We start from the raw sequence: 24,157 nt of genomic DNA, 5'->3' as shown, positions 1-24,157 counted from the left end.
CTTCCATATCATGTAAAGCTATAAACCTTTTCCCAGTAAAACTGCCCAGCCCATGGTGTGCACGCACACGCACTCTGCAATAGATCTCCTGCCCCAGATTGTTCTGGCACAGAAGACCCAAGGAATGGTCTCCATCCCTGACCATGGAACAGTTGTTCTGCTAGTTTATTCAGCATTAGCTTATGACATCCATTTAGGATAAATAGGGGCAGATTTCTCTAACGTTTTAGAATAGGTACCTTGTTGCTGGCTAGGATAAATAAAATGAAATACTATCTCTGAACATTCAAAAAATTAATAATTTTTCCTTATAGGTACATACATTTTATGGCATTTCCTATGTGTTGAATATGTCCCAGGCACTGAACTAAGCACCGGGGTAGACGCATGCAAGTCAGGTTGGATGTAGTCCTTGTCCGCACGGGGTTCACGGTCTTAATTCCCCATTTACAGATGAGGTAACTGAGGCAGAGAGAAGTTAACTGATTTGCCCAAGGTCACAGGGCAGGTACAAGGTGGAACAGGAATTAGAATCCAGGTCCTTCTGACTCCCAGATCCGTGCTCTACATAATAGATCTTGCTAATTCTCCATAGTTCTACTGCTGTGTTTATTTCAATTATAATTACAAAATATTTATAAAGTTTTAGTTTCATTTTATTTTGAGAAACAGCATCAATTAGTGGAAAGAGCACAGTCCTGAGAGTAAGAGGACCTAGGTTCTACTCTCGCCTCCACTCCGTGCCTGCTGTGTTGCCTTGTGCAAATCGCTTAACATCTCTGTGCCTCATTTCCCTCACCAACAAAATTAGGATTTAATACCTGTTCTCCCTCCTACTTAGACTGTGTGCCCTATTTTGGTCTTGATTATCTTGTATCTACCCCAGTACTTAATTCATTGTTTTTCCCATAGTAAGCACTTAAATACCACAATTATTCCCTTGGGACTTCAGGGTTGTATTTATTAGGCAGTTGTGTGCTGAGTGCTGTGCTGAGGCAGGTACAACCTAGTCCCAGTCCCTATCCTGGTGTGAAGGTTTAAGAGGGAAAATTGTTCTTTTAAGGGCATTTGACAGATGAGGAAAATGAAGCACAGGGAAATGACTTGTCCAAGATCACACAGCAGAAAATAGGCAGAGTTGGTATTGCAATGTAGATCCTCTGACTCTCCTCCCAGAGTTCTTTCCACTGGGCCACTCTGCTTCCCTTTACAAACTGTCTTTTTGTTAGGGCTTTTTTTAGGGGTTTTAATCCATTCAAATCCAGTATTGACTGAGGGTCTGCTGGATGTTTGAGGACCTGAGAAAATAAACAGAAAATTTGCTGCAACTATCAAGTAGTTGAAGATCTAAGAATGGAGGGAAGCAGGCAGAAATTGAGTAAAATCAATAGTTTGGGTGGATGAATAGACGTTAACAAAAGCAATGTGCTAATGCCTGACCTTTGGAGGCTGACCAAGAAGAAGTAGTAAAAACTCTTTTTCCTCCTTGGAATCTGGCAATGGTCATTCCAAGGGAGCAGGCAGACAAGACAGTGGTCATCTTGGTCCCTCCTCTCCTTTCACTCATTCATTCAATCGTATTTATTGAGTGCTTACTGTGTGCAGAGCACTATACTAAGCGCTTGGGAAGTACAAGTTGGCAACATATAGAGACGGTCCCTATGCAACAGTGGGTTCACAATCTAGAAGGGGGAGACAGACAACAAAATAAAACATATTAACAAAATAAAATAAATAGAATAAATATGTACAAGTAAAATAGAGTAATAAATATGTACAAACATATTGTACATATTGTCCTCTGGCTCAATCCCTCTGCAACACACTTCCCTCCTCTCCCACCCTCCACCCCACCATCAGACTTTCTGCACAATGGGGCAAAGGAGCAACCAGACCACAGATGATGATTGTGGTATTTGTTAAGCGCTTACTGTGTGCCAAGCGCTGTTCTAAACATGGGGGTAGATACTAGCTAATCAGACTGGACACAGTCCCTGTCCCAAATAGGGCTGACAGTCTTAATCCCCATTTTACAGATGAGGTCACTGAGACACAGAAAAGTTGTGACTTGCCCAGGGTCACACAGCAGAGAAGTGGCAGAGGCAGGATTAGAACTCAGGTCTTTATGACTCACTGGCCCATGCGCTATCCACTAGGCAATGCACAAATCCAACCCTGTAAACACTAAAGCTGATCAGCAGGATGAGTCAGGAAGAGCAGACAGATCAGACAGGAGACTGTAAGATTGTCCTCTAGACTGTGAGCTTGCTGTGGGAGGGAAATCCATCTACCAACTCTGCTGTATTGTACTCTCCCAAGTGTTTAGTACAGTGATCTGCACACAATTAAATATGCCTGATGATGACAATGAGTGACTTCCGCCTAGAGCCTGGATTGATGAGGTCTCTGGATGACGGGAGGAGTCCTTGATATGTCTAGGAGAGCTATGGATGCTGGGAAGGGTTATGAGGAGAGCAGGGGTGGGAGATGGAGGATAGACTAAAACAGAAAATTGAGAAAAAGTGGAATTCAGAGCTGAGAGACCCCAAAGGTTCCAGACTCTGGCCCAAGTAGCCCTGGGGCCAGGAGCCCGGGAGCCTGTAGGGTGTGAGGGCCTTGGCCGATTTTCCCTGTGGTTGGAGAGATGGGTGAGGCAGGGCACAAGAGACTTAGATGCAGCAGGGGAAGAGTCTGTCTGCCTCTCAGGAGGCCTCTATGCTACCTCTTTATCTTCCCATCACCTGGCCAATCCTGCCTTCTGTCCCTCACCTTGACTCCTGGCTCCAAGTCACTAGATTCTCCTCCCACTCCCAAAACTCTGACCTAAGGTTAACCACTGAAATTATTTCACTCACCAGTGGAACCGATACCCACCTTCAGATGCCCTCTCTGTGAGACCCCCTAAGCTCCTAGAGGACAGGGACTGAGACTACCTTACTCTAATGTTCTCTCCCAAGCACATAGTACAATGCTCTGTACACAATAAATCTTCAATAAATAACACTTGTTCTGCTCCATGCCTCTAACTCTGCTATCAGGGCTTAATCCCTCACCCTCCAGGGGGAAAGCCATGTGCTGAGCAGGGAGAGGAAACCACAGCCACTGAACAGAAACTCTTTCTCTGCCTCACTCTGCACCTGGTCCTGGAACTGGGCTCCTTGTGCTCCATGTGTCCTGAGCGTCCCCTGTTGTCCAGCCTCCTCCTAACCACCTGCAGGGGAAGGTTTGTGTCTAGGCTCACACTCACTATTCCACACTGTGTGTTTCTCGCACAGTAATACACGGCCGTGTCTGCGGGTGTCATGTCTTTCAACTGCAGAAAGAACTCGTTCTTGGGCGTATCGGCTGTGATGGTGATTCGGTTCTGGAAGGCTGGGTTGTAGTATGTGCTACCACTCCAGTATCCCATCCACTCCAGCCCCTTCCCAGGCTGCTGACGGATCCAGTTCCAGTAGTAGCTACTGGTGACTGAATCCCCGGTGACGGCACAGGAGAGTTTGAGAGAGTCCGAGGGTTTGACCACTCCCGGGCCGGTCTCCACCAGCTGGATCTCAGACAGGACCCCTAGGAACAAGAGGAGACACAGTGAACCCCACACAGCAGAGACCTGCTCCCCATCCCCCCCTCCCCCTTGCTGAAATCTCAGAGACACTCACAGCGCGGAGCTGCCAGCAGGGAGAGGAGCAGACACCAGGATTTCATCTTCTTCTGGATCAGGGAAACCACGTCTTTCCCCAGAGACCTCCAGCCCAGGCTCAAGAGAGAGACTGACCCTTCCCACCAGGGGGCTGCTATTTCACGTGGAGACTGGGGGGGATTTGCATGGAGGAGTCCCACTCTGGGTATAAAGGGGAGGGCAGTTGGGGAGGGCTCTGTTGTTCAGCGCTCTCCCCTGGGGAAGTCTCCTTGTAGGTCAGGAACAGAGAGCTTGTTTCTGCCTGAGCCCTCAGCTCTCCCCCTGACACTGGTCAATGAGAATTCTTTGGGGTATGTTCAGGACGTTGGCCTGGGCTGGAAGCAATTACTGCCTCAGCCACTCCGAGAGTGAATTCCCACTATCTCCACACCACCACCCCTGTACAGCCTGGGGCTGCCACTGACTCCTGCACCTATCACTCTGATTCTTTGTGACCTTTTGAGAAGGATTCTAGTAGATTACCTCCACATCAAACAGAAACTGCTATCATCTACCACTGCAACGTGGAGAAACTCCTTACCACAGACTTTAAAGCACTGAATCACCTTGCCTTCCTGATTTTCTGCTACAATGATTTTCTACTACAACCCAGCCCTCACACTTCACTCCTCTAACATTAATCTACTCACTCTACCTCAAGTTCTTTTCTCACCACCCACCTCTCGCCCATGTCCTGCCTCAGGCCTGGAATGCTCTCCCTCTTCATATCTGACAGACAATTACTCTCCCCACTTTCAAAGCCTTATTGAAAGCACCTCTCCTCCATGAGGCCTTCCGTGATTAAGCCCTCATTTCCTCTTCTCTCACTTTCTTCTGCATCACCCTGAATTGTTACTCACACCCCTTCAGCTCCACAGCACTTATGTACATATCCATATTTCATTTATTTATATATTTATGTCGCCGTCTCTTGACTAACTAAGCTCATGGTGGGCAGGGAATGTGACTACCAATTCTATGATAGTGTCATATTGTACTCTCCTAAGTGCTTAGTGCAGTGTTTGGCACATAGTAGATGCTCAATAAATAGGACTATTTGATTGATACCTCAATTCTACAGATGGATTAATTGCAGCACTAAAAGAGAGGAAGGCTTAGGCTCTTCAGAGGGCAGGGATCTATTCCTTACGCATCTTGAGGACTGTGGCTTTTGATCTGTTCCACCCTCAGAGCTGATCCAGGGTTACATTCCTCTGCTGGAGCAAGATCTAGTTCAGCCTTAAAAGGCCTGGCTCATAGCGAGCCAGGTCTCCACATGACTCTGAATAATAGCCAGGACAAGGGGAACAGACCACAGTTCTAGTGCCAGTGGAAATGGTCCCCTTTCCTCCCAGGACCAGTGCTAAATGTTACAAATGTTACAGACACCTGGAAACAGAGTGAGGGACTTTAAACCCCAGGGTTTATATCTACCCCAGTACTTACTATGCTGCTGTGAACAGAGTAAGGGCTTTACAAATGCTATTTAAAAAAAAACACCAGCACTGGTGTCATGAAAGAGACTACTTGCTGTAAATTCCTCATGGGCAGGGATAGTGTCTACCAACTCTATTAAACTGTAATCTCTCAAGAACTTAGTACAGTGTTATGCACACAGTAAGTACTTAATAAATAACATTGATTGATTGGAGGACCTGAGAAAACTATTTTGCAGAGGGATTATTCCATTAAAAACTCCCATGAGGGACATCAGTCACTTTAATTGTGTCATTGTTAAATTTTCAGTGTAGATTCTAGATGACCTGTCAGTTGGCATTTTGTACTGCAAAGTGCCCCAAGTGCAGAGGGGTGGCATGAGCCCAGAATGGAATGGGCATGGATTAGAGTTATGTGTAATATTTTCACCAATGGCAAAAAATTTAATAGTATCTAGCCAGTGAAACTCTGCTCAGCATTAGTTAGAGTTGACCTCTGGCTTGCAGGAAAGCAAACTTTCTAAGAAACTAATAGAGAGAAAAATGAATGAATCCCTTCTCTCAGGGTCAGCATTTTGGAGAAATACCTTTCAGAAAAAGAAGTTGGAGTTAGAGAGTCAGGAAGGAGATGTTCCCTGGAGAAAATCTGTGTGCTGGTCAGAGAGGAAACCGCAGACACTGAACGGAAACTCCTTCTCTGTCTCGCTCTCCACCTGCTCCTGGAACTGGGCTCCTTGTGCTCGGTGGGTCTTGAGTGCCCCATGATGCCCAGCCTCCTCCTGATCCCCTGCAGGGGAAGGTTTATGTCTTGACTCACAATTGCTACCCTATACTGTGTGTTTCTTGCACAGTAATACACGGCCGTGTCTGCGACTGTCAAGTCGTTCATCTGCAGATAGTATTCATTCTTGGACTTATCGCCTGTGGTGATTCGGTTCTGGAAGTCTGGGTTGTAGTTTGCGCTACCATCCCACTGTCCCATCCACACCAGCCCTTTCCCAGGCTGCTGACGGATCCAGCTCCAGTAGTAGCTGCTAGTGTCTAAGCCACCAGAGACGGTACATGTGAGTCTGAGAGACTCTGAGGGTTTGACCACTCCTGGTCCGGACTCCACCAGCTGCACCTGAGACAGGACACCTGGGAAGAAGAGGAGACACAGTGAACCCCACACAGCAAAGGCCTGCTCCCCATCCCCTGCCCCATTTCTGAAATCTCACAGATACTCACAGCGGGAAGCTGCCAGCAGGGAGAGGAGCAGACACCAGGATTTCATATTCTTCTGGATCAGGGTAACCACGTCTTTCCCAGAGACCTCCAGGACAAACTCAGGAGAGAGACTGTCCCTCATAAACAATGGGGCTGCTATTTAATCTGGGAGTCTGGGAGTGGATTTGCATGGGGGAGTCCCACTCTGGGTATAAAGGGGAGGGATCTGTTATTTGGTGCTCTCCCCTGGGGTGATCTGCCTTGCAGTGGTCTGAGCCCTCAGTTCTCCCACTAACACCAGTAGATGAGAAATTCCTGGGGTGTGTTCAGGACTCTGGCCCTGGCTGGAGGCGATTAATGCCCAAAGGACTCTGAGGGTGAATTCCCACTATCTCTACACCACCACCCCTGTATCCACTGCTTTCAGCCCCCATCACTTTGATTCCTTGTGACCCCTTGAGAAGGGTCTGGTGGATGGTAAACACTTCCACAGAAAATAGAAACGGCTACCTTCCACCTACACATCATACAGAAGCTCCTTACCGCAGACTTTAAAGCACTCAGTTACTTTGCCTCCCTGACTTGCTACCACAACCCAGCCCACCTACTTCACTATTGTCATACTCCTCTACTGTCAACCTACTCACTATACCTCAGTCTCTTCTATCTCACTACCAATTTCTCACCCACATCCAGTCTCTGGCCTGTGACATCCTCCCTCTTCATATCTGGCAGACAATTCTCTCACCATCTTCAGAGCTTTAATGAAGGCACATCTCCTTCAGGAGGCCTTCCCTGAATCAGTCCTCATTTACACTTCTCCCACTCCCTTCTGTGTCATCCTGATTTGCTCCCTTTATTCGCATGCCCCATCAGTCCCACAGCATTTATGTACATATGCATAATTTATGTATTTAAATTAATGTCTGCCTCCCCATCTAGATTGTAAGTTTTTTGTGGGCAGGGTTCGTGAGAAGCAGCATGGCTCAGTGGAAAGAGCATGGGCTTTGGAGTCAGCAGTCATGGGTTCGAATCCCTGCTCCACCACATTTCTGCTGGGTGACCTTGGGCAAGTCACTTAACTTCTTGGAGCCTCAGTTACCTCATCTGTAAAATGAGAATTAAGACTGTGAGCCCAACATGGGACAACCTGATCACCTTGTATCCCCCCCCCCCAGCACTTAGTACAGTGTTTTGCACATAGTAAGTGCTTAACAAATGCCATCATTATTATTATTTTTTTTTACCAACTCTGTCATATTGATGTTTTTATTGTACTTTTCCAAGTTTTTAGTACAGCGCTCTACACACAGTAAGCACTCAATTTTACATTGGATGAATTGAAAGAGAACAAAAGCACTGAAAGGGAGGAAGGCTTAGACTGTTCAGAGAGCACAGATCTGTTCCTCACTCATCTTTGAGAACTGTGGCTTGATCAGTTCTACCCTCAAGAGCTGGTCAGGGTTACATTCCCCTGCTGGAAGAGGATCTAGTTCAGCCCTATAAGGCCTGGCCCAGAGTAAGCTATGTCTCCATGTGAGTCTGAATAATAGCCAGGAGAAGGGGAACAGACCCTAGTTCTGGTCTCAGGGGAAATGGTCCCCTTTCCTCTCAGGACCACTGCTAAATGTTTCAAACCTTCTTAGCTGTGGATAACATGAATGCTTCCAGCTCCTGTGTCTGAGATATACAAGTCAATTCTGACCCAGAGTTCTGTGGTGAAGCCCATGCAGACAGAGGTCTTCTTTCCTTCCCCCTGAGTGGTGGCCCCCATTGGTCACTGCGGCTGAGGCTATATGGAGGGCCCTGTGTTCTGCTTCCCAAATTCCATGCCTATTGCTATGTCCAGCCAGAAACTCACTGGGGTCACCATGGAGTTAGAAGCCATGGTTAACAGCTTTCTAGTATCAAACTTCTATCTGTCACCCATGTGGATCTCATGAGGTCATTATTCTTAGGTGGGTTCTAGGGAGAGACTAGTGGTCAGCAAACACTGTGGTCAGGACCAAACAGAACTGTTCTTCAGTTCATAGATGAAGTCACAGATAGTAAGACTGCATCTATGAATGTGTGTGTTGCTGAGAGAGCCCCTCTTCCTGACTTGTTTACTGTGCCCATGACAGTAAAAGCAACATTCCTGTTCTGGCCCCTCACCTTTAGGGATGAACATTACTTAGGCATATATGGTGAAGTGGAGGAAAACTAAGTCCCCCTGGGCAGAAGACATGCCCTTGAGTAGTTTCTTCTGGAGTGCTGACATTCTGTGCCATCCCCTCCCTCACCCAGTGCCCCAGGCCCAGGATCAGGCAGAATGAGACCAGCTGGCAAGGAAAACGTGAGCTATCTCTGGTCACAGGACCAGACACCTCTGAGATCTCAGCATCTGACTGCAGTGTGCCCTTACCCATTTTTATAAGCCATTGTTGAAGGTGACACTCAAACACTCAGCCAAGGTCCAGGATGATAATTTCTGCCCTCTTGCACAAACGAGAAATGACAAGCACACAAGACTAACGGATGGCGGACAGGGTGATGAAATAAGGAAGGTGGGGTTAGACAGAAAATGGAGGAGGAGGTTTCAGTTGGGCTTTGAAGATGGCAGTGGTTGTGGCACTGGGTGGGTTTGAAAGGGAGGGAGTTCCGGGCAGAGGGGAAGAGCGTGAGTAATGGGTTTGATGAGTTTAGTGGAAGGTTTGGTAAGAAGGGGAGAATGAGGGGCTGAGGTGGGGAAAATGTGCTGCCCCCTCTCATTCCATGAGAAGAACTCACACGGTGCTGAATGCAACATTCTTCGATGTCACCACATTAGACAGCACTTGCTCATTCAGCAATTAAGAAATCAATTATTGTTTCTGAGCATCAGCTGGGTGCAGAGCCCTGTGCTAAGCAATTGAGAAGTACAAAAGTAGACCAGATCCCTGCCCTCAGGGTGCTTGCAATATAATGGGGAGCCCTGAGCTAAACACTTGGGAAAACGCAATAGCATGGGCTGTAGATTGCATGTCCTCCTACTCTTTCGTTTTGTATGCTTGCAAGTACAGAGTATGATTAATAAATGCCATTGATTGACATAGACAAAATCAAAAATTGGACTAAGACCAAGTCTTCACAGTTGAGGGAGTGCTCCAAACTGTACAATCTCAGTGTCCCTCTTAGACATATGATTGCCACCACCGCAGGTTTCCTCTACTAAACTCCAGGGTAGCTGACAAGATAATTCAAATCCAGGTCCTCTACACCTTGGCCTGTGTTCCTGTCACTAGGTTGTGCTGCTTCTCAAATAGAGAACAAAGAATAAAGTAAATGAAAGATACTAGGAAAGCAATGAAAGGCAAGGGAAGGAAAATCTGCCAGTTAATCAAAGGTATTTATTAAACACTTACTGTGTGCAAAGTACTGTAGCCCTGTGAAAGTACAGTACAATAGAGTTGGTAGACACAATCCATGCCGTCGAGTTGCTTACAATTTTAAATTATTTATTCATATTGTCTGTCCCTCCCTAAGACTGTAATCTCGTTATGGGCAGGGGCCATGTCTACTAATTCTGTTGTATTGTACTCTCCCAACTGTTTAGTACAGAGCTCTGTACACAGTAAGTGCTCAATAAATACCATTGTTTGCTTGATTGATTGATCTAGTGGGAAACTAAAGGTGAAAATAAAGCAGGAAGTTAACTGAAACAGCTTGTAGTAGGATGGCAAGGGAATTGGTTTCCTGGGGATCCCCTTCCCACATAGGTGGATGTTAGAGCTCATCTGACTGCCCCCCTCAGCCCTTCCCTGAATTATGGCCAGTGCTGACTCATCTGTCAGGACCACAATTGTGAAGGCAGCCGGCTGATATTTCTCACTGTCCCCAGAAGACAGTCACCTTAGCTGTGGTGGGGTGGAGCTGTGCCAGAACTGGCTTGCGTTGGTGGTCTCAGACTCCTCCCCAAACGCTGTCTAGTGTGGGCTACAAAGGGAGAGTGGCAGAAGCAGCAGCACCTATCCTGGGCAACCTCTATGTCAAAATGTGGCTCGTCCTTCTGCATCTGTTGGCCTTTCTCCTGCCTTCCAGGGCTATGGCTGGTGAGTCAAAAATCTCCATTCCCTCCAGTCTCACAGCCCCTGGATTGTGATGGCTCAGACCTCAGATAGTTTTTCATCTCTCAGCCTATTCCCTCTGCCCTACATCCCCTCTCCTATTTCACCTGCCTATTTACTCAGCGTCTGCAATTCTTGCCTCTTTTCCCTGTTCCCTCCCTTTCTCCTTTTTGAGATAGATAAAGATTCTGTCCTTATTTTCCCACTTCTCAAGAACCTCCAGTGGTTGCTCATCCCCCTCTCCATCAAACAGAAACTCCTTACTATGGACTTTAAAGCACTCAATCCCCTTGCCCCCTCCTACCTCACCTCCCGGTTTTTCTTCTACAACCCAACTCTCACACTTCACTCCTGTAAGGCCAACTTACTCATTTGTACCTCAGTCTTGTTTATCTAACCTTTCATCCATGTCCTGCCTGTGGCGTGGAATGCATTTCCTCATCATATCTGATCACCCTCCCCACCTTCAAAGTCTTTGGACTGTACATCTCTTCCAAGAGACCTTTCCAGACTAAGCCCCAGTATCCTTTTCTCCTACTCCTTTACCCTTCACTCAGTCTCTCAATACTTATGTACATATCAATTGTTTATTTATTTGCATTAATGTCTCTCTCCCCCTCTAGAATGTAAGCTTGTTTTAGTTAGGGAACATGTCTACCAACTTTGTTTCATTTACTCTCCCAAGTGCTTAGTACAGGGCTCTGCACACAGTAAATGCTCAATAAATAGGATTGATTGATAGATACCTTATTTTTACCAATGGAGAAATTGTGGCACTGGAAGAGAGGAAGGCACAGACCATTCAGAGGGCAGGGCTGTGTTCCTTACTCGTGTTGAGGATTGTAGCGTTGGTTTGTTCTGCCCTCAATCAATCAATCCTATTTATTGAGCACTTACTGTGTGCAGAGCACTGTACTAAGTGCTTGGAGAATAAAAAATAAAAATATAACAGAGTTGGTAAAAGTACAATAGAATTAGTAGACCAGATCCCTGCCTTCCCAGAGCTTGCAGTCTAATGGGGAGCACTGGGCTAAGCACTCGGGAAGATATAATAGCATGGGCTGTAAGTTCTTTGAGGGCAGGGATCATGTCTTCCAAATCTTTTGTATTATACTCTCTCAAGCACTTAATACAGTGCTCTGCACAGAGTAAATGCTCAATAAATACAATAGATTCAAGTAGATGTGATCCAAAGTTGGACTAAAATCAAGCCTTCACAGTTGAAGGAATTCTCCAAGCTTTGTGCAATCTCAATGTTCATCTTAGACATATGGTTGGCATTTTGGCAGGATTCCTTCTTTGTCTTTGACCAAGAGTGAAGTCTTCTGCACTCTTCAGGGTGGCGTATAGTGTAAAAGGCCAAGGAGTTTTTTTAATGATTGGAAAATGTCCTTGGTTTGATAGTGATTTTCATAGTCCTGGATCTCTCCAGCCTTATCATGTTCTGTTATTTGACCCTACAAGAAACATAGAGAATAATAATTGTGGTATATTTTAAGTGCTTATTATGTGCCAAATGCTCTAAGTGCCAGGGTGGATAACAAGATAATCAGGTCAGACACATTCCCTGCCCCAAAAGGACCTCACTGACTAAGGGGTAGAGAATACCTATTTTACAGATGAAGAAACTGAGGCACAGAGAGGTTAAGTGACTTTCCCAAGGTCACACAGCAGGCAAGGGGCAGAGCTGAGATTGGAACCCAAATCTCCTGACTTCCAGGCCCATTCTCTTTCCACTAAGGCATGCTGCCTCTCAAATTGAGAATAAAGAGTAAAGTAAATCAAGAGCTATTAGGACACAACTGCAAGGTAAGGAGGAGAAAATCAGTTAATACAGTTATTGGCACTTATCGAGCATTTACTGTGCAGAACAGCCCTTGGGAAACGTTTAATAGACTTGCTAGACATGATCTCTGTCTTCAAGGTGTATATACTCTAGTGGGAAATTAAAGGTGAAAGCAAGGGAGGAAGTGCATTCGCCAAAGTGGGGTGATCTGTTTCCTGGGGATCTCCTTCTGGTTTCATGATGGTTGGTGTATTTTGTTCTAAAACATGTTATAAGAGCTTAATTCTTTTAATTATCTTGCGACAGTAGCCAGAGAGACTGTAAATTTATCCAGGAAACAGGGAGTAGATTGAGAATGGGGAACATAGGGCACTAAGCACTAGATTATATGACTGAGGGAAGGGGAGAGATAGGCAGTGCCATGTAGGAGAGTAATTCAACCCCTTTGCTTTGAGGTTGGTAAACTTGATAGGATGCCCAGACAACCTCGGAAGCCAACAACACAACTGTCTTGCAAACCGCAAACCCATGGCACCACTCACCTTCCCACGTTGGTGGATAATAATAATGATGGCATTTGTTAAGCGCTTATTATGTGCAAAGCACTGTATGTCAGAGCTCACCTGGCCCCTCTCAGCACTTCCCACCAACTCCCCCAGACTGTGTCCATTGCCAACTCATCCAGCCGTGCCATAGATGTGCAAATGTGCAGATATGTATTTCTCACCCTGCTCAGAAGTCAGGCACGTTGGCTGCGGTAGAGTGGTGATGTGGGGCAGCGCTGGTTGTCTCAGACTCCCTCCCATCCAGTGTCTAATATGGACTACCATATTAGTGAAGGGAGTGAAGGGAAGGGTGATGGAAGTAGCACCTGTCCTGGGCAACATCTATGCTAAACTGTGGCTGGTTCTTCTACATCTGTCGGCTTTTCTCCTGCCGCTGGGACTTGTCTTGGTGAGTCAAGGACCTCCGCGCTCTCCTGTCTCCCCCTTAAGAGGGCTCAGATCTCAGACAACTTTCTCACCTCTCAGCCAATTTCCTCTGCCTCACATCCCTTCTCCTGCTTCACTCACCTGTTTCTCCAGGATCAAGTCATGTCTCTTCTTCCTGTCCTCTCCCTTTCTCCTTTCCTCCCTCTTACTAAAGAAGGGCATCATCTTAGGTTAGTTCAGTGAGAACTTCTTCCATTTAGACATTGATTTAACAGGAGCCCAGAAGGGCACGGATAAGAAACTACAAAGAGGGAATTTGGGGAGAGGATATTCCATGTTTCCATTAGGACTTTCCATTCTGGGAAGCAGTCATCAGTCCCATCTCCCTTCCCAGCCTCTGTGTGTCTGGATGCAGATGGGAGGGTCTATTCCAGAGATTATTTTCCCTTTTTTTATGAAGAGAAACTGAGGTTTTAGGGGGAGGGGAAGTCACTTGGCAGGTCAGTTGAAGAAATGGTAATAGAACCAGTTCTCCATATCCTGACCCCTCGTTCCATTCTGCTCCCACACAACTCTCTCTGGCCCATCCCTCCTGCCCACCCTGCTTCTCAATCTTCTTGGAGCAGCTAGTTGGACCACAGATGGCGTTGCAAACCCAGAATGGCCCGCGTGATTGCCTTAGGTCCCTGCTTCCTTGACATCAGATACTCTTTCAGGGGAGATCATTGGAGGAAAGGATGCAAAGCCCCATTCCCGCCCCTACATGGCATATCTGACAATCACCAGGAGCAATAGTGAAGAGACTAATTGCGGAGGGTTTCTGATACGAGAAGACTTCGTGATGACAGCTGCTCACTGCAATGGAAGGTGAGGAATCTTTCCTCCTCTTTTTCCCCTCCCCTCATTCATTCATTCATTCAATCGTATTTATTGAGCACTTACTGAGAGCACAGCACTGTACTAAGTGCTTGGGAAGTACAAGTCAGCGACATATAGAGACGGCCCCTACCCAACATATAGAGACGGTCCCTACCCAACAATGGGCTCACAGTCTAGAAGGCGAGCTCACAGTCTAGAAGACAGACTCACAGAGCAATTCCACTTTTCCCTCTTCCTCCTCCAGAAGTAAGGGGTGTCCCTCCGTTATGCTCTTTCCACTTGATGTGTTCCAATAAGTATCAGTTAATCAGGGTATTTGAGCACTTATTTGATACAGTGCTCTGCACACAGTGATTGGTAGAGTATAATACAATAGAATTGGTAGAAATGATCCCTGCCCACAAAACGCTTACAGTAAATGATCCCTGCCCACAAAACGCTTACAGTCTAGCTAGATAGACATGAAAATAAATAATAGATATGGGAAATGGCAGAGTGTAAGCCTGCGGGGCTGTGGGGTGAAGGGTGGGGTGAGTAGCAAAATGCCCAAGGGGTACAGAACCAAGCACATAAACACAGAGGAGAGGGCACCTAGGGTGCGCAAATGAGTGGCTAGCCTCCCATGTTCCTGTGGTGTTTCTGGCTCATACAAAGATTACTGGGGACAGGAAAGAGGTACAGGGGTCCCCTAAGGGAACTTCCCCAAGTAGAGGCCATTTTCCTGAGGGCTACCTGGTTTCATGGTTCTGACTACATCTGTCTGCCTGCCAGCCCATCTCCTCATCATTTTATTTTCGGCCCAGGACAATCAACATCACCCTGGGAGCCCACAACATTAAGAAGAAAGAAGAAACCCAGCAGCATATGGTTCTGCTTCGTTCAATCACCCACCCGGAATATAAAAAGAATCCCCCTACTAATGACATCATGTTACTTCAGGTATTGAACTCCATAACCCTACTGGCCACCCGGCTTAAGAAAGCATAGCTGCCCCTTCTTCCTGGACCAGTATGTACTCTCCTTATTTTTCCATAATCCCTACTAACACCACTAGAGATGGAGGGGGAGGGTGAATCCCCCAATTGGGAACCAGGTGGGAGGGTCTGTCTGTGCTCTCACTGGGAATCTATAATTGTCTCTCTTTTCATCATGGACCAGCTGGAGAAGAAAGCCAAGTTGACTAAAGCCGTGAAACCCCTTAAACTGCCCCGCTCCTTTGTAAAGCTGAAGCCCGGAATGGTGTGTAGCGTGGCCGGATGGGGCGGAAACCTGTTGGCTAATATGCAGCCCGTCCTTCAAGAAGTGAAGCTCAAAGTGATGAGGGATGAAGTATGTGAGTCCTGCTACCCCAGAAACTTCAAGAACAAGACTCAGATTTGTGCAGGGGACCCCCGCCAGTGGAAGTCCTCATACCAGGTAATATCACTTGTGTCGATGCATTGCTTTAAAACCCTGGTGTTACCCTCCTAGGGAACAGATGAGTCTGATAGGGTTCTCCCTTCTGGGTCCTAGAGGCTGGTGGAGTCTTAGGGTCTCAGTGGTTCCAGGTCAGGGAAAGCTGGAAAGCCCCCGATCCCCTCTCCTGGGGCCCAGGTGGGCTGAATGGGTCCCACCAGACCAGTGTTTGGGACTTCTTTTTTCTGGGAGATTCTCCAACTACCTCTCAGCAGCTTCAGACGGGAGAGACAGATTCCTGGGGCAGGGAGGAGAAAGACCTGGGTAAGAGCTCTCCCAAGCGCTTAGTATTTTTGCACACAGTAAGTACTCAGTAAATATGACTGAATGAAGGAAGGAAGGAAGGAAGGAAGAAAGGAGCATGTGGGAACCACTGGACCTGAGATTGGGCAGCTCCTGCTCCTCTGCTACTTCTTTCCCGTTGTTAGGTTGGGGGACTGGGAGGAAATTGGGGGAAGCCCAGCTTATCTTCTTTTCTGTTTGCTTTCCAGGGAGACTCTGGTGGCCCCCTGGTGTGTGGCAAGGTAGCCGAAGGCATTGTTTCATATGGAAACAAATATGGGGCCCCTCCCCGGGTCTTCACCCGCATTTCAAGCTACCTGTCCTGGATAGATAGAACGATGAATTCCCCAAGGCTGTAGGGACGCTCAGAACTCCCACCTTAAATTTAAGGCTCTGTAGCCCAAGTTCTATATGCTTTACCCTCAGGCTCCCAATGTGATCAAATGCTTCTCTCCCATTTCTCTTTCTCTGCCTGGCTCCCCTTCTCTGTTTCTGCTCTCACTCCAACACACACGCACACGTATTCATTCACTCAATCAATTGTATTTATTGAGCTCTCACTGTGTGCAAAGCACTGTACGAAGCACTTGGGAGAGTACAACACCAGATACACAGATACACACTATAGACGTCACTCACCTTCACAGCATCAATCAATCTGTGGCATTTATTGAGCACTTAGGAGAGTAAAATACCACAGAATACACCAAGAAGTAGCTCAGGACCTGAGACCTGGGGATGGAGGACCAAGCTCTTTGTCCCAGCAGTAAACTGAATGCTATATCTTAAAATGGTATTTGTGAGTGCTTATTATGTGCCAGGCACTGTACTGAGCACTGGTAGAACCCGGGTCTTCTGAGTCCCAGGCTCATGCTCTTTCCACTCGGCCGCACTGTTTCTCTATTCAACATCAACAGTGCTTTCTCCCCAATTTGACCTAAAGGTTTATTCTTCCTCTTCTAATCTATAAACTCCTTATGGGCAGGGACTCTATCTACAGATTCTGTTGTACTGTCCTCTCCAAAGTGCTTAATTCAGTGCTCGCCACACAGTCAGCAATCAATAAATGCCATGGATTGATTGATTGAGTCCTCCCAAATGTTTTAGGTCAGATTTGGGCCAGATTGTACACTTATTCCCTTGAGGGCCAGACTTTCAGCAACTTGCCAAGGAACCAGATTTCCAGACCTGTGCGACCATTAGAGTGCAAGCTCCTTGTGGGCAGGGAACATAACTTCCCAACCACATAGTGCAGTGCTTTTGCATTACAATAAATATTGTTACAACTTCTACCAAGCAGCAACCTTGTTTCTTGTCTCAGTGGGTGGGGAACCAGTCTATCAAATCTGTTGTATTGTACTCTCCCAAGCACTTAATACAGTGCTCTGCACACAGTCAGTCAGTCAACAGTATTTACTGAACTCAGACTGTGTACAGAGTACTGTAATAAGAGCTTGGGAGAGTCCAATATAACAATAAACAGTGCTCAAATACGATAGATTGTTAATTGGTTGATTGAAAGAATGGGGCGTCTTTTGAGTTCACCCTGCTGCCCAAGGCCACAGCCTCTCCAGGGAGACCTAAACACTCCTTAGATGACCTCCAGTGCTTGAAGCAGAACTGGGTAGGCTCCAGCTGGGAACAAGGCTAAACAAAAAGCCAGCGTTTGTCCAGATGGATATTCTCAGTCCCCTGGCTGAGGCCTAGGATCTCTGGGAGTCACCAGGGCTCAGTTCTGCCAATTGAGAAGCAGCAGAGCCTAGTAGAAAACATGGGCCAGGGAGCTGGAGGACCTGGGTTCTAATCCCAGCTCCATCTCTTGACTGCTGTGTGACTTTGAGCAAGTCATTTAACTTCTTTGTGCCTCAGTTCCCTCAATTTAATGGGAATTAAGACTGTGTCCAACTTGATTAGCTTGTATCTACCCCAGCTGTTAGTAAAGTACCTGGAACAAAAAAGTAAGTACTTAACAAATACCATTAAAAAAATACTGAATATTGTACTTTCCCAAATGCTTAGTACAGTGCTTTTCCCAGAATAAGCACTCAATAAACACTGTTGATTGACTGATTCACTGTCAGACTTGGACAGAGACCCTCAAAAGAAAACACAGCTCCCTCCTGTACTACAAATGAATGTGAGCTTGCTTCTTCTCAAACTTGGTAATTCAGAAATTTTAAAGTCTAAATCTTTGGTCTTTCTAAAATACTTTCAAATTTTAAAATATTTTTATACTATTATTAAATACTATATTCTTGACTGTAAGCTCCTCCTCTGGACTGTAAGCTCCTTATAGGCAGAGTTTGCCAACTCTGTTATATTGTATTCTCCCAAGTGCTTAGTACAGAGCTCTGCACCCAGTAAGCACTCAATAAATTTGATTAATTAATCGATTGATTGTATTTCCTCTTTGGGGGTCTCTTGGAAGTTTGTCATTTTCCGTTCCTTATGCTAGGGATAGAAAATATCAGTCACTGGAGTCAGCCCAAATTTTGTTTCCTTTTGCTACCTTATATGTGGCTATCGTACACAATAGCTTTGAACTATCGGGCAGACCACTTACTTGAAATTAGATGGTTCAGTCCCCTCTTCTAAGAAAAGTGAGGAAAGATAAGGCCAATTAGAAGAGGACAGAATTGATGAGTCCCAGAGGTTCCATATTTTCATGGTTCCTTTTGCCCCCCAGTTTTCAGATCCTACAACAGTCCTTTACCCAACTGTGGCCAGGGAACATCTACTAGCTCTGTTGTATTTTACTCTACCAAGTTCTTAATACAGTGCCCTGCAAACAGTAAGTACTCAATAAATACCATTAATTGATTGAGAGGCTGGAGGTGAACAAGCTAATCAGATTGGACATGGAACTTGTCCCACATGGGGGTTCACAGTCTTTCCAGAAGCAGGATAGCCTATAAGTCAGAAGGACCTGGGCTCTAATTATTATTATTAATCATATTTATTGAACGCTTACTGTAATTCCAGCTCTGTCACTTATCTGCTGTCTGACCTTTGTCAAGTTACTTCACTTATTTGTGCCTCATCTGTAAAATAGTGAACCCCATGTGGGTCAGGAACTGTGCCCATCCTGACTTGCTTGTATCTACCCCACTGCTCAGTATAGTACCTGGCACATAGTAAGCACTTAACAAATACCATTATCATTGTTATTAGAAGGGAGAATAGGTATTTAATCCCCATTTTATGGATGAGGAAGCTAAAGCATAGAGAAGTTAAGTAATCCCTCCTACCTAGACTGTGTGCCCCAAGCAAGAGAGGGACCGTGTCCAAACTGGTAATCTTGTATTTCCTTCATTGTTTAGAACAGTGCTTGGCTCACAATAAGCATATAAAAAATACCATTGAAAAACAAAAATAAAGTGACTTGCCCAAGGTCACACAGGAGACAAATGCCAGAGCCAGAACTAGAACCTAGGTCTTCTGACTCTGAGGCCTGTGTTCTTTCCACTAGGCTACTTGCTTCTCACGTCCATTCACCCTTGGCCCTGGTGTGCTCTTCCCACTAATCTAGTCTACTCATACTGCGGCTCTGACCTCCCAAACACGCAGCCCACCCTGGTGAGAGCTAAAGAGACCTGAGCCGAGACCTGAGCCTGGGAGAGTTGAGTCAGTGCTGATACCCTCCCCAGCATCTTGGGACTGGCGGAGAAGCGAGGAGATGAGTCACTGTGAGGTCACCGGCGCTCTATCTCAGAAGCAGCCTCAGCTCTTTAGCCTGAATGTCAAACCTCAATCTGCTAAAATGCCCCTTATCTTGTTTCATTTCCCCCACTTCCTGTCAGCTATCTGGACAAATATCTGTCTGTGCGTGCTATTTCCTGTGATAACCCTGGGTGTCTGCTTGGGTGGAGGGGGAAGTGAGGAAGAAGCGCAGGTGAGCAATGTGATGGTCTCTTCCTGGAAGCCCCTGAGTGGCCACGTCTGGGAAATCTGAAGTCTCTTTCCTGGTCTGGGAGGGGAATTGGAATCAACCAGGCTATCACGCCCCCCACCCCTCACCAAGACAGTTACCCATCCACATCCAGTACTCAGAGGGGGCCAAGCCACTCATTCACCTCTCACTCCTTCTCTAGAGAGCCAAACCCTCATACCACATCCCTCCCCAACATTATCTTATGTGGCTGCTGCAGTTGCTCACAATATCCGCCTCTGCCTATGGTTCCTTCATCTTTGATCAGAGGTCAAATAGGGGCCATCTCCGACCCCCATTCTGAACCATCTCAGGGCAAACTGCAGCGTGGCCTAGTGGATAAGAGCACCAGCCTGGGAATCAGAAGGACCGGAGTTCTAATCCCTGCTCTCCCACTTGTTTGCTATGTGGTCTTGGGCAAGTCACTTCACTTCTCTGTGCCTCGGTTGCCACAGCTGTAAATTGGAGATTAAAGCTGTGAGTCCCCTGTTGAAGAGGGACTTGGTTCAATGTGATTATCTTGTATCTACCCCAGCACTTAGTGTAGTAAGTGCTACACAATACACACAAAAAAGATGGTCGACCTGTAGAAGCTCCCAGCAGCTCCACTTCTGACCCGTTACTTGAGATCATGTTTCTCTCTGTCTGACTTTCTTTCCTATGACCCCTCTGCTTAACCAGTGGTATTTAGTGAGCACTTACTATGTGCAGAATGCGGCATTAAGTGCTTGGGAGAGTACAAACCAATACACTCACCACAACAAGCTTACTCTCTAAAGGGCTTGTGGTTACCTTGCATTTACTTGCTACAAAACAGGTGCCTTTGGTCCTTTGCTCTGAACCCTCAAAAACACATTTATTTCAGCATGCATAAAGGAAAGCGTTCTTGCTTAAAGGAGGGCTTTAAGGCATTGAAATTTGCATTACTGATGGGTAACTTTATCAGCCACCCTAGAATAAAAGCTCTGATATAAATCCAGTGGAAAGAGCACAGCTGTGGGAATCAAGAATCCTGGGTTCTATTCCTGCCTCTTCAAGTAGGGGAATGCCTGCTGGGGTACACCATCAGTGGTGAAAGTTTCTGACCAAAGAATCATCTCAGGGCTTCCACTAGATAACAATAAGAACAATAATTATTTTTGTGATATTTGTTGAGTGTTTACTATGGACCAAGCCCTGTGCTAAACACTGGGGTCAATACACAGATCAGACAGTCCCTGTTCTGCCCAGGGCTCACAGTCTAAATCAGTGAATCCTTAATTTCCTAAAAAACCACCTCCCGTATTCACATTCCTTTATGTATTTTGTTCTCTGTAAAGAATATCTGGGTTATGAACTCAGTCTCCTCATCTCGCAAACAGGCAACTGGTAAACCACAGAGTTATTGCAATGGGAGCTGCTTGATTCTATAAACAGCGGGAAGAGGAAAGGCACAGATTGCGTTAGAACAGATAAGTCTTGTGGTCATTGATGTACAGACTGAATACACCCTATGGCAAAACTCTGGAGTTGGGACAGGTGGTAATAATAATAATTATGGTATTTGTTAAGTACTATATGCCAAATAATGTTCTAAGCAATGAAAATATATCCCTGCCCCATTAAGGAATCCCCAGGAAATTGAGAGAAGCCATTTAATGGGAAGTGCAATGATCCCACAGTACGGGCCAGTGAGAAGGAGTGTGGCCTAGTGGAAAGGCCACAGTCTTGGGAGTCAGAGAGCCCTAGGTTATAATTCTGACTCTATCACTTCTCTGCTGTATTACCTTATGCAAGTCACTTCTCTGGGCCTCAGTTACCTCATCTGTAAAATGGTGATTAAGACTGTGAACCTCATGTGGGACATGGACTATAACTAACACGATTAGCTTGTATATAGTCCAGCACTTAGTACAGTGCCTGGAACATAGTAAGTAACAAATACCACTAGAAAAAATAAAGTAAATAGTAGGGCTTTAAAAAGAAGGTGGAGGAACTTTAAAGAGCCTCTCTGTGGAGTCTGCAAAGGTCAGGACACTTTTACAAAGCTTTGTCTCTTAGGCCCTGACCATCTCCTTTTCCTTCTCTCATTAAGAACTAAAATGAAAATGTAGAGACCTAGATAGCCAGTAGGAGTAGACCCTGTCCTGGTAAAAAAAAAACCACTAAGGATCTATTTTCTCAGCTCTAAACCACTACCTCTGAATTCTCAGGGCTGTAGGATTAGGACTTAAAAACAAAATAATAGTGAGCGCTTTACTTAGGAGAGTGGATGGGAGGCACAGTAAGTATGGCTGCTATTCAGTAGCAAAAAACAAAACAAAACAGAACAAAACACACTTCCTTCCTCCTCCAGGAAAGCAACTCTTATTATTTTGCATTCCCTCAGCTTTTCCAGATATTGGGACACAATTGGAATGGTCTGGGTGGAAAATGTTGCCTTTTTCAGATCAGTTTTCCGGGAGAAAATTAAATATATCTCCAACAACTGTTGAAAAAGGCACAAAATGGAAGTTAATGGTAAATAGTTTTGAATAATGATGATTTTGTAATTCAGAAAATCCTAATAAATACCTGCATAGTGTTGGGACTGGGATGGCAATCGTGATGATGGTATTTTTAAAATGCTTATACTATGTTCCAAGCACTATTCTAAGCACTGGGGTAGATATAAAATAATCTAATCAGATACAGTTCCTCTCCCAGTCAGTCACTTGTATTTATTGAGTGTTTACTTTGTGCAAAGCACTGTACTAAGTGCTTGGGAGAGTATAATATGACAATAAAGCAGACACATTTCCTGTCCACAGTGAATTTACAGTCTACAGTAGGGTTAAAGGTCTAAGGAGTGATAACATACTGAATCCACATTTTACAGTTTGGGAAACTGAGGCACAGAGAAGTTAAGTGACTTACCCAGGGTCACACTGCAGGAAAGTGGCAGAACTAGAATTGGAAACCACGTACTCTCACTCTCAGGTCTTTGCTCTTTCCACTAGGTATTTCTGTACCTGTCATGAGCTTCAGTCCTTAGAACAGTGCTTTGCGCATAGTAAGTGCTTAATAAATGCCATTATTATTATCATTATTATTATTATTATGAGGCAAAGATCATATCTGCTGTTCCATATTTTAGAAAGGAGTCACATTGTAATCTAGGCAGTGCGCAGTTGACTTGGTTCTTCATCCGTCAGTTCAAGGTACAAGGAGCAAATCCTCTTGAAAATGAAAGGCAGTAATCATGAAAGGCAGTAATCGCTTTGTGAAGCCATCTATGAAGCCATCAAATGTTCATCAGTTAGCCCAGTGTGACGATCTCTTTCAAAAAGTTCAGCTCATCTGTCACAGTAGCATCTCTTCAATATTATTCTGGCTAGAACCTGGTCTGCAAAGGAGAGTACTGACAATACCCAGAAAGTTTCCCTGACAACCTCACCCCCTTTTATCTTGAAGATGGTGATTATGGTGTCATTTCTGAGGTTTCATGGCCTGGGATACCTTCCCCATTAATCTCTACTCTCATCACTGTGTATCCCCAGTTGCCTCTTTAGCCCTTCCTACCTATCTAAGCACTTCGGTACTTACCAGTGACTATGTATAATTTATGTGTTTATCACCTGGCTAGATTGTAACCTCCTTGAGGGTAGGAGCCACACACTAGCAATTATGCTCTTCCAACCTCTTAATATAGTGCTCTGCAGACAGTAACCACTCCAAAAAATGCAATAGACTGAATAATTCAGCTTTGGTGTCCCACCTTTGGCCACCTACATAACTTGATCTGCAGTACCAGTTCAGCAGTCTTTCACTGCCCTGGCTCTTCTCTGATTTCACTGATCATTTACCTATGCAAACCCCCCTTGTTTTCTTTCTTTCTCTCCCCTTCTATCTGCTTCTGCTATTCTGTGGCCTGTTTCCTTTTCTGAACGAAGGCTTTTATCCTTACATAATCTAACAGGAACACTTTTCAATTTCCCCTTCTCTGTTTTCTTATTTTACTATTTCCTGCTGATGCCTGGTTCTTGGTTGTTAGGAGAGGGTATGAAGGAGAGGGGCGAGGGTCTCATTTTGTTTAACCAATCAATCAATTAATAGTATTTATTAGTGCTTACTGTGTGCAGAGCTTTGTGATTGGGAGAGTGCAATGCAACAGAGTGGGTAGACACATTTCTTTCCTACAAGGAGTTACAGTCTGGAGTCCAGTATTTGACTTTGAGCTGTTGCTAGTTCATTTGGCTTTTGACCCCGACAGTCATAAGCATGATTGTGTTTTAAGAAGTAAATAAAAAAGAGAGTCATAAATAAAGTCAAAAAGTAGGTGCCCAAGCATGAGAGAAAAATGAATAAAAATTTAATTGTTTCCATCAGGTAAGGGTGGCAAACAAGAGCAAATATTGCCCTCTAGTGGATAAAGAATTGAGTGTTGACCACAGATAACAGAAAAAGCGGAATTTTTTAATGATTCTTTGCTTCTTTGTGAAAAAGATACATTGTAAACAACTGAACAAGATAA

At 45.4% G+C, this 24,157-nt stretch overlaps 1 protein-coding gene, 1 pseudogene and 1 gene segment (V, D, J or C); 1 reads left to right on the top strand and 2 right to left on the bottom strand.

Annotated features, from left to right (window-relative positions):
* Window positions 1–3,246: 3,246 nt before the first annotated feature.
* LOC119936549 lies at window positions 3,247–4,367 on the bottom strand (annotated as a pseudogene).
* A 455-nt stretch (window positions 4,368–4,822) lies between these two features.
* LOC119936548 lies at window positions 4,823–6,424 on the bottom strand. The segment is given in 3 exon segments: window positions 4,823–4,925; window positions 5,826–6,249; window positions 6,340–6,424. Coding segments are annotated over 3 exon segments (573 nt in total).
* A 3,875-nt stretch (window positions 6,425–10,299) lies between these two features.
* Window positions 10,300–16,250, top strand: LOC119936669 (granzyme B(G,H)-like). The gene is made up of 5 exons (XM_038756134.1): window positions 10,300–10,388; window positions 13,838–13,988; window positions 14,804–14,939; window positions 15,159–15,416; window positions 15,947–16,250. Exons 1-5 carry the CDS (start codon window positions 10,331–10,333, stop codon window positions 16,094–16,096), a joined length of 753 nt encoding a protein of 250 aa, XP_038612062.1. The 5' UTR covers window positions 10,300–10,330; the 3' UTR covers window positions 16,097–16,250.
* The last annotated feature ends 7,907 nt before the right edge of the window (window positions 16,251–24,157 follow it).

This window comes from Tachyglossus aculeatus, chromosome 14 (assembly GCF_015852505.1).
Source record: "Tachyglossus aculeatus isolate mTacAcu1 chromosome 14, mTacAcu1.pri, whole genome shotgun sequence".
NCBI classification, from domain to species: domain Eukaryota; kingdom Metazoa; phylum Chordata; class Mammalia; order Monotremata; family Tachyglossidae; genus Tachyglossus; species Tachyglossus aculeatus.
Note: the sequence above shows the minus strand (reverse complement) of the source record. Positions and strands in the feature narration are given on the sequence as shown.

Excerpts from the sequence above, each read along its gene's own strand:
- LOC119936669 (XM_038756134.1), top strand. The coding sequence starts at position 10,331 with ATGTGGCTCGTCCTTCTGCATCTGTTGGCCTTTCTCCTGCCTTCCAGG. Across the intron at positions 10,389-13,837 it reads GCCTTCCAGGGCTATGGCTG|GGGAGATCATTGGAGGAAAG; the intron begins GTGAGTCAAAAA and ends ATACTCTTTCAG. Across the intron at positions 14,940-15,158 it reads ATGACATCATGTTACTTCAG|CTGGAGAAGAAAGCCAAGTT; the intron begins GTATTGAACTCC and ends ATCATGGACCAG.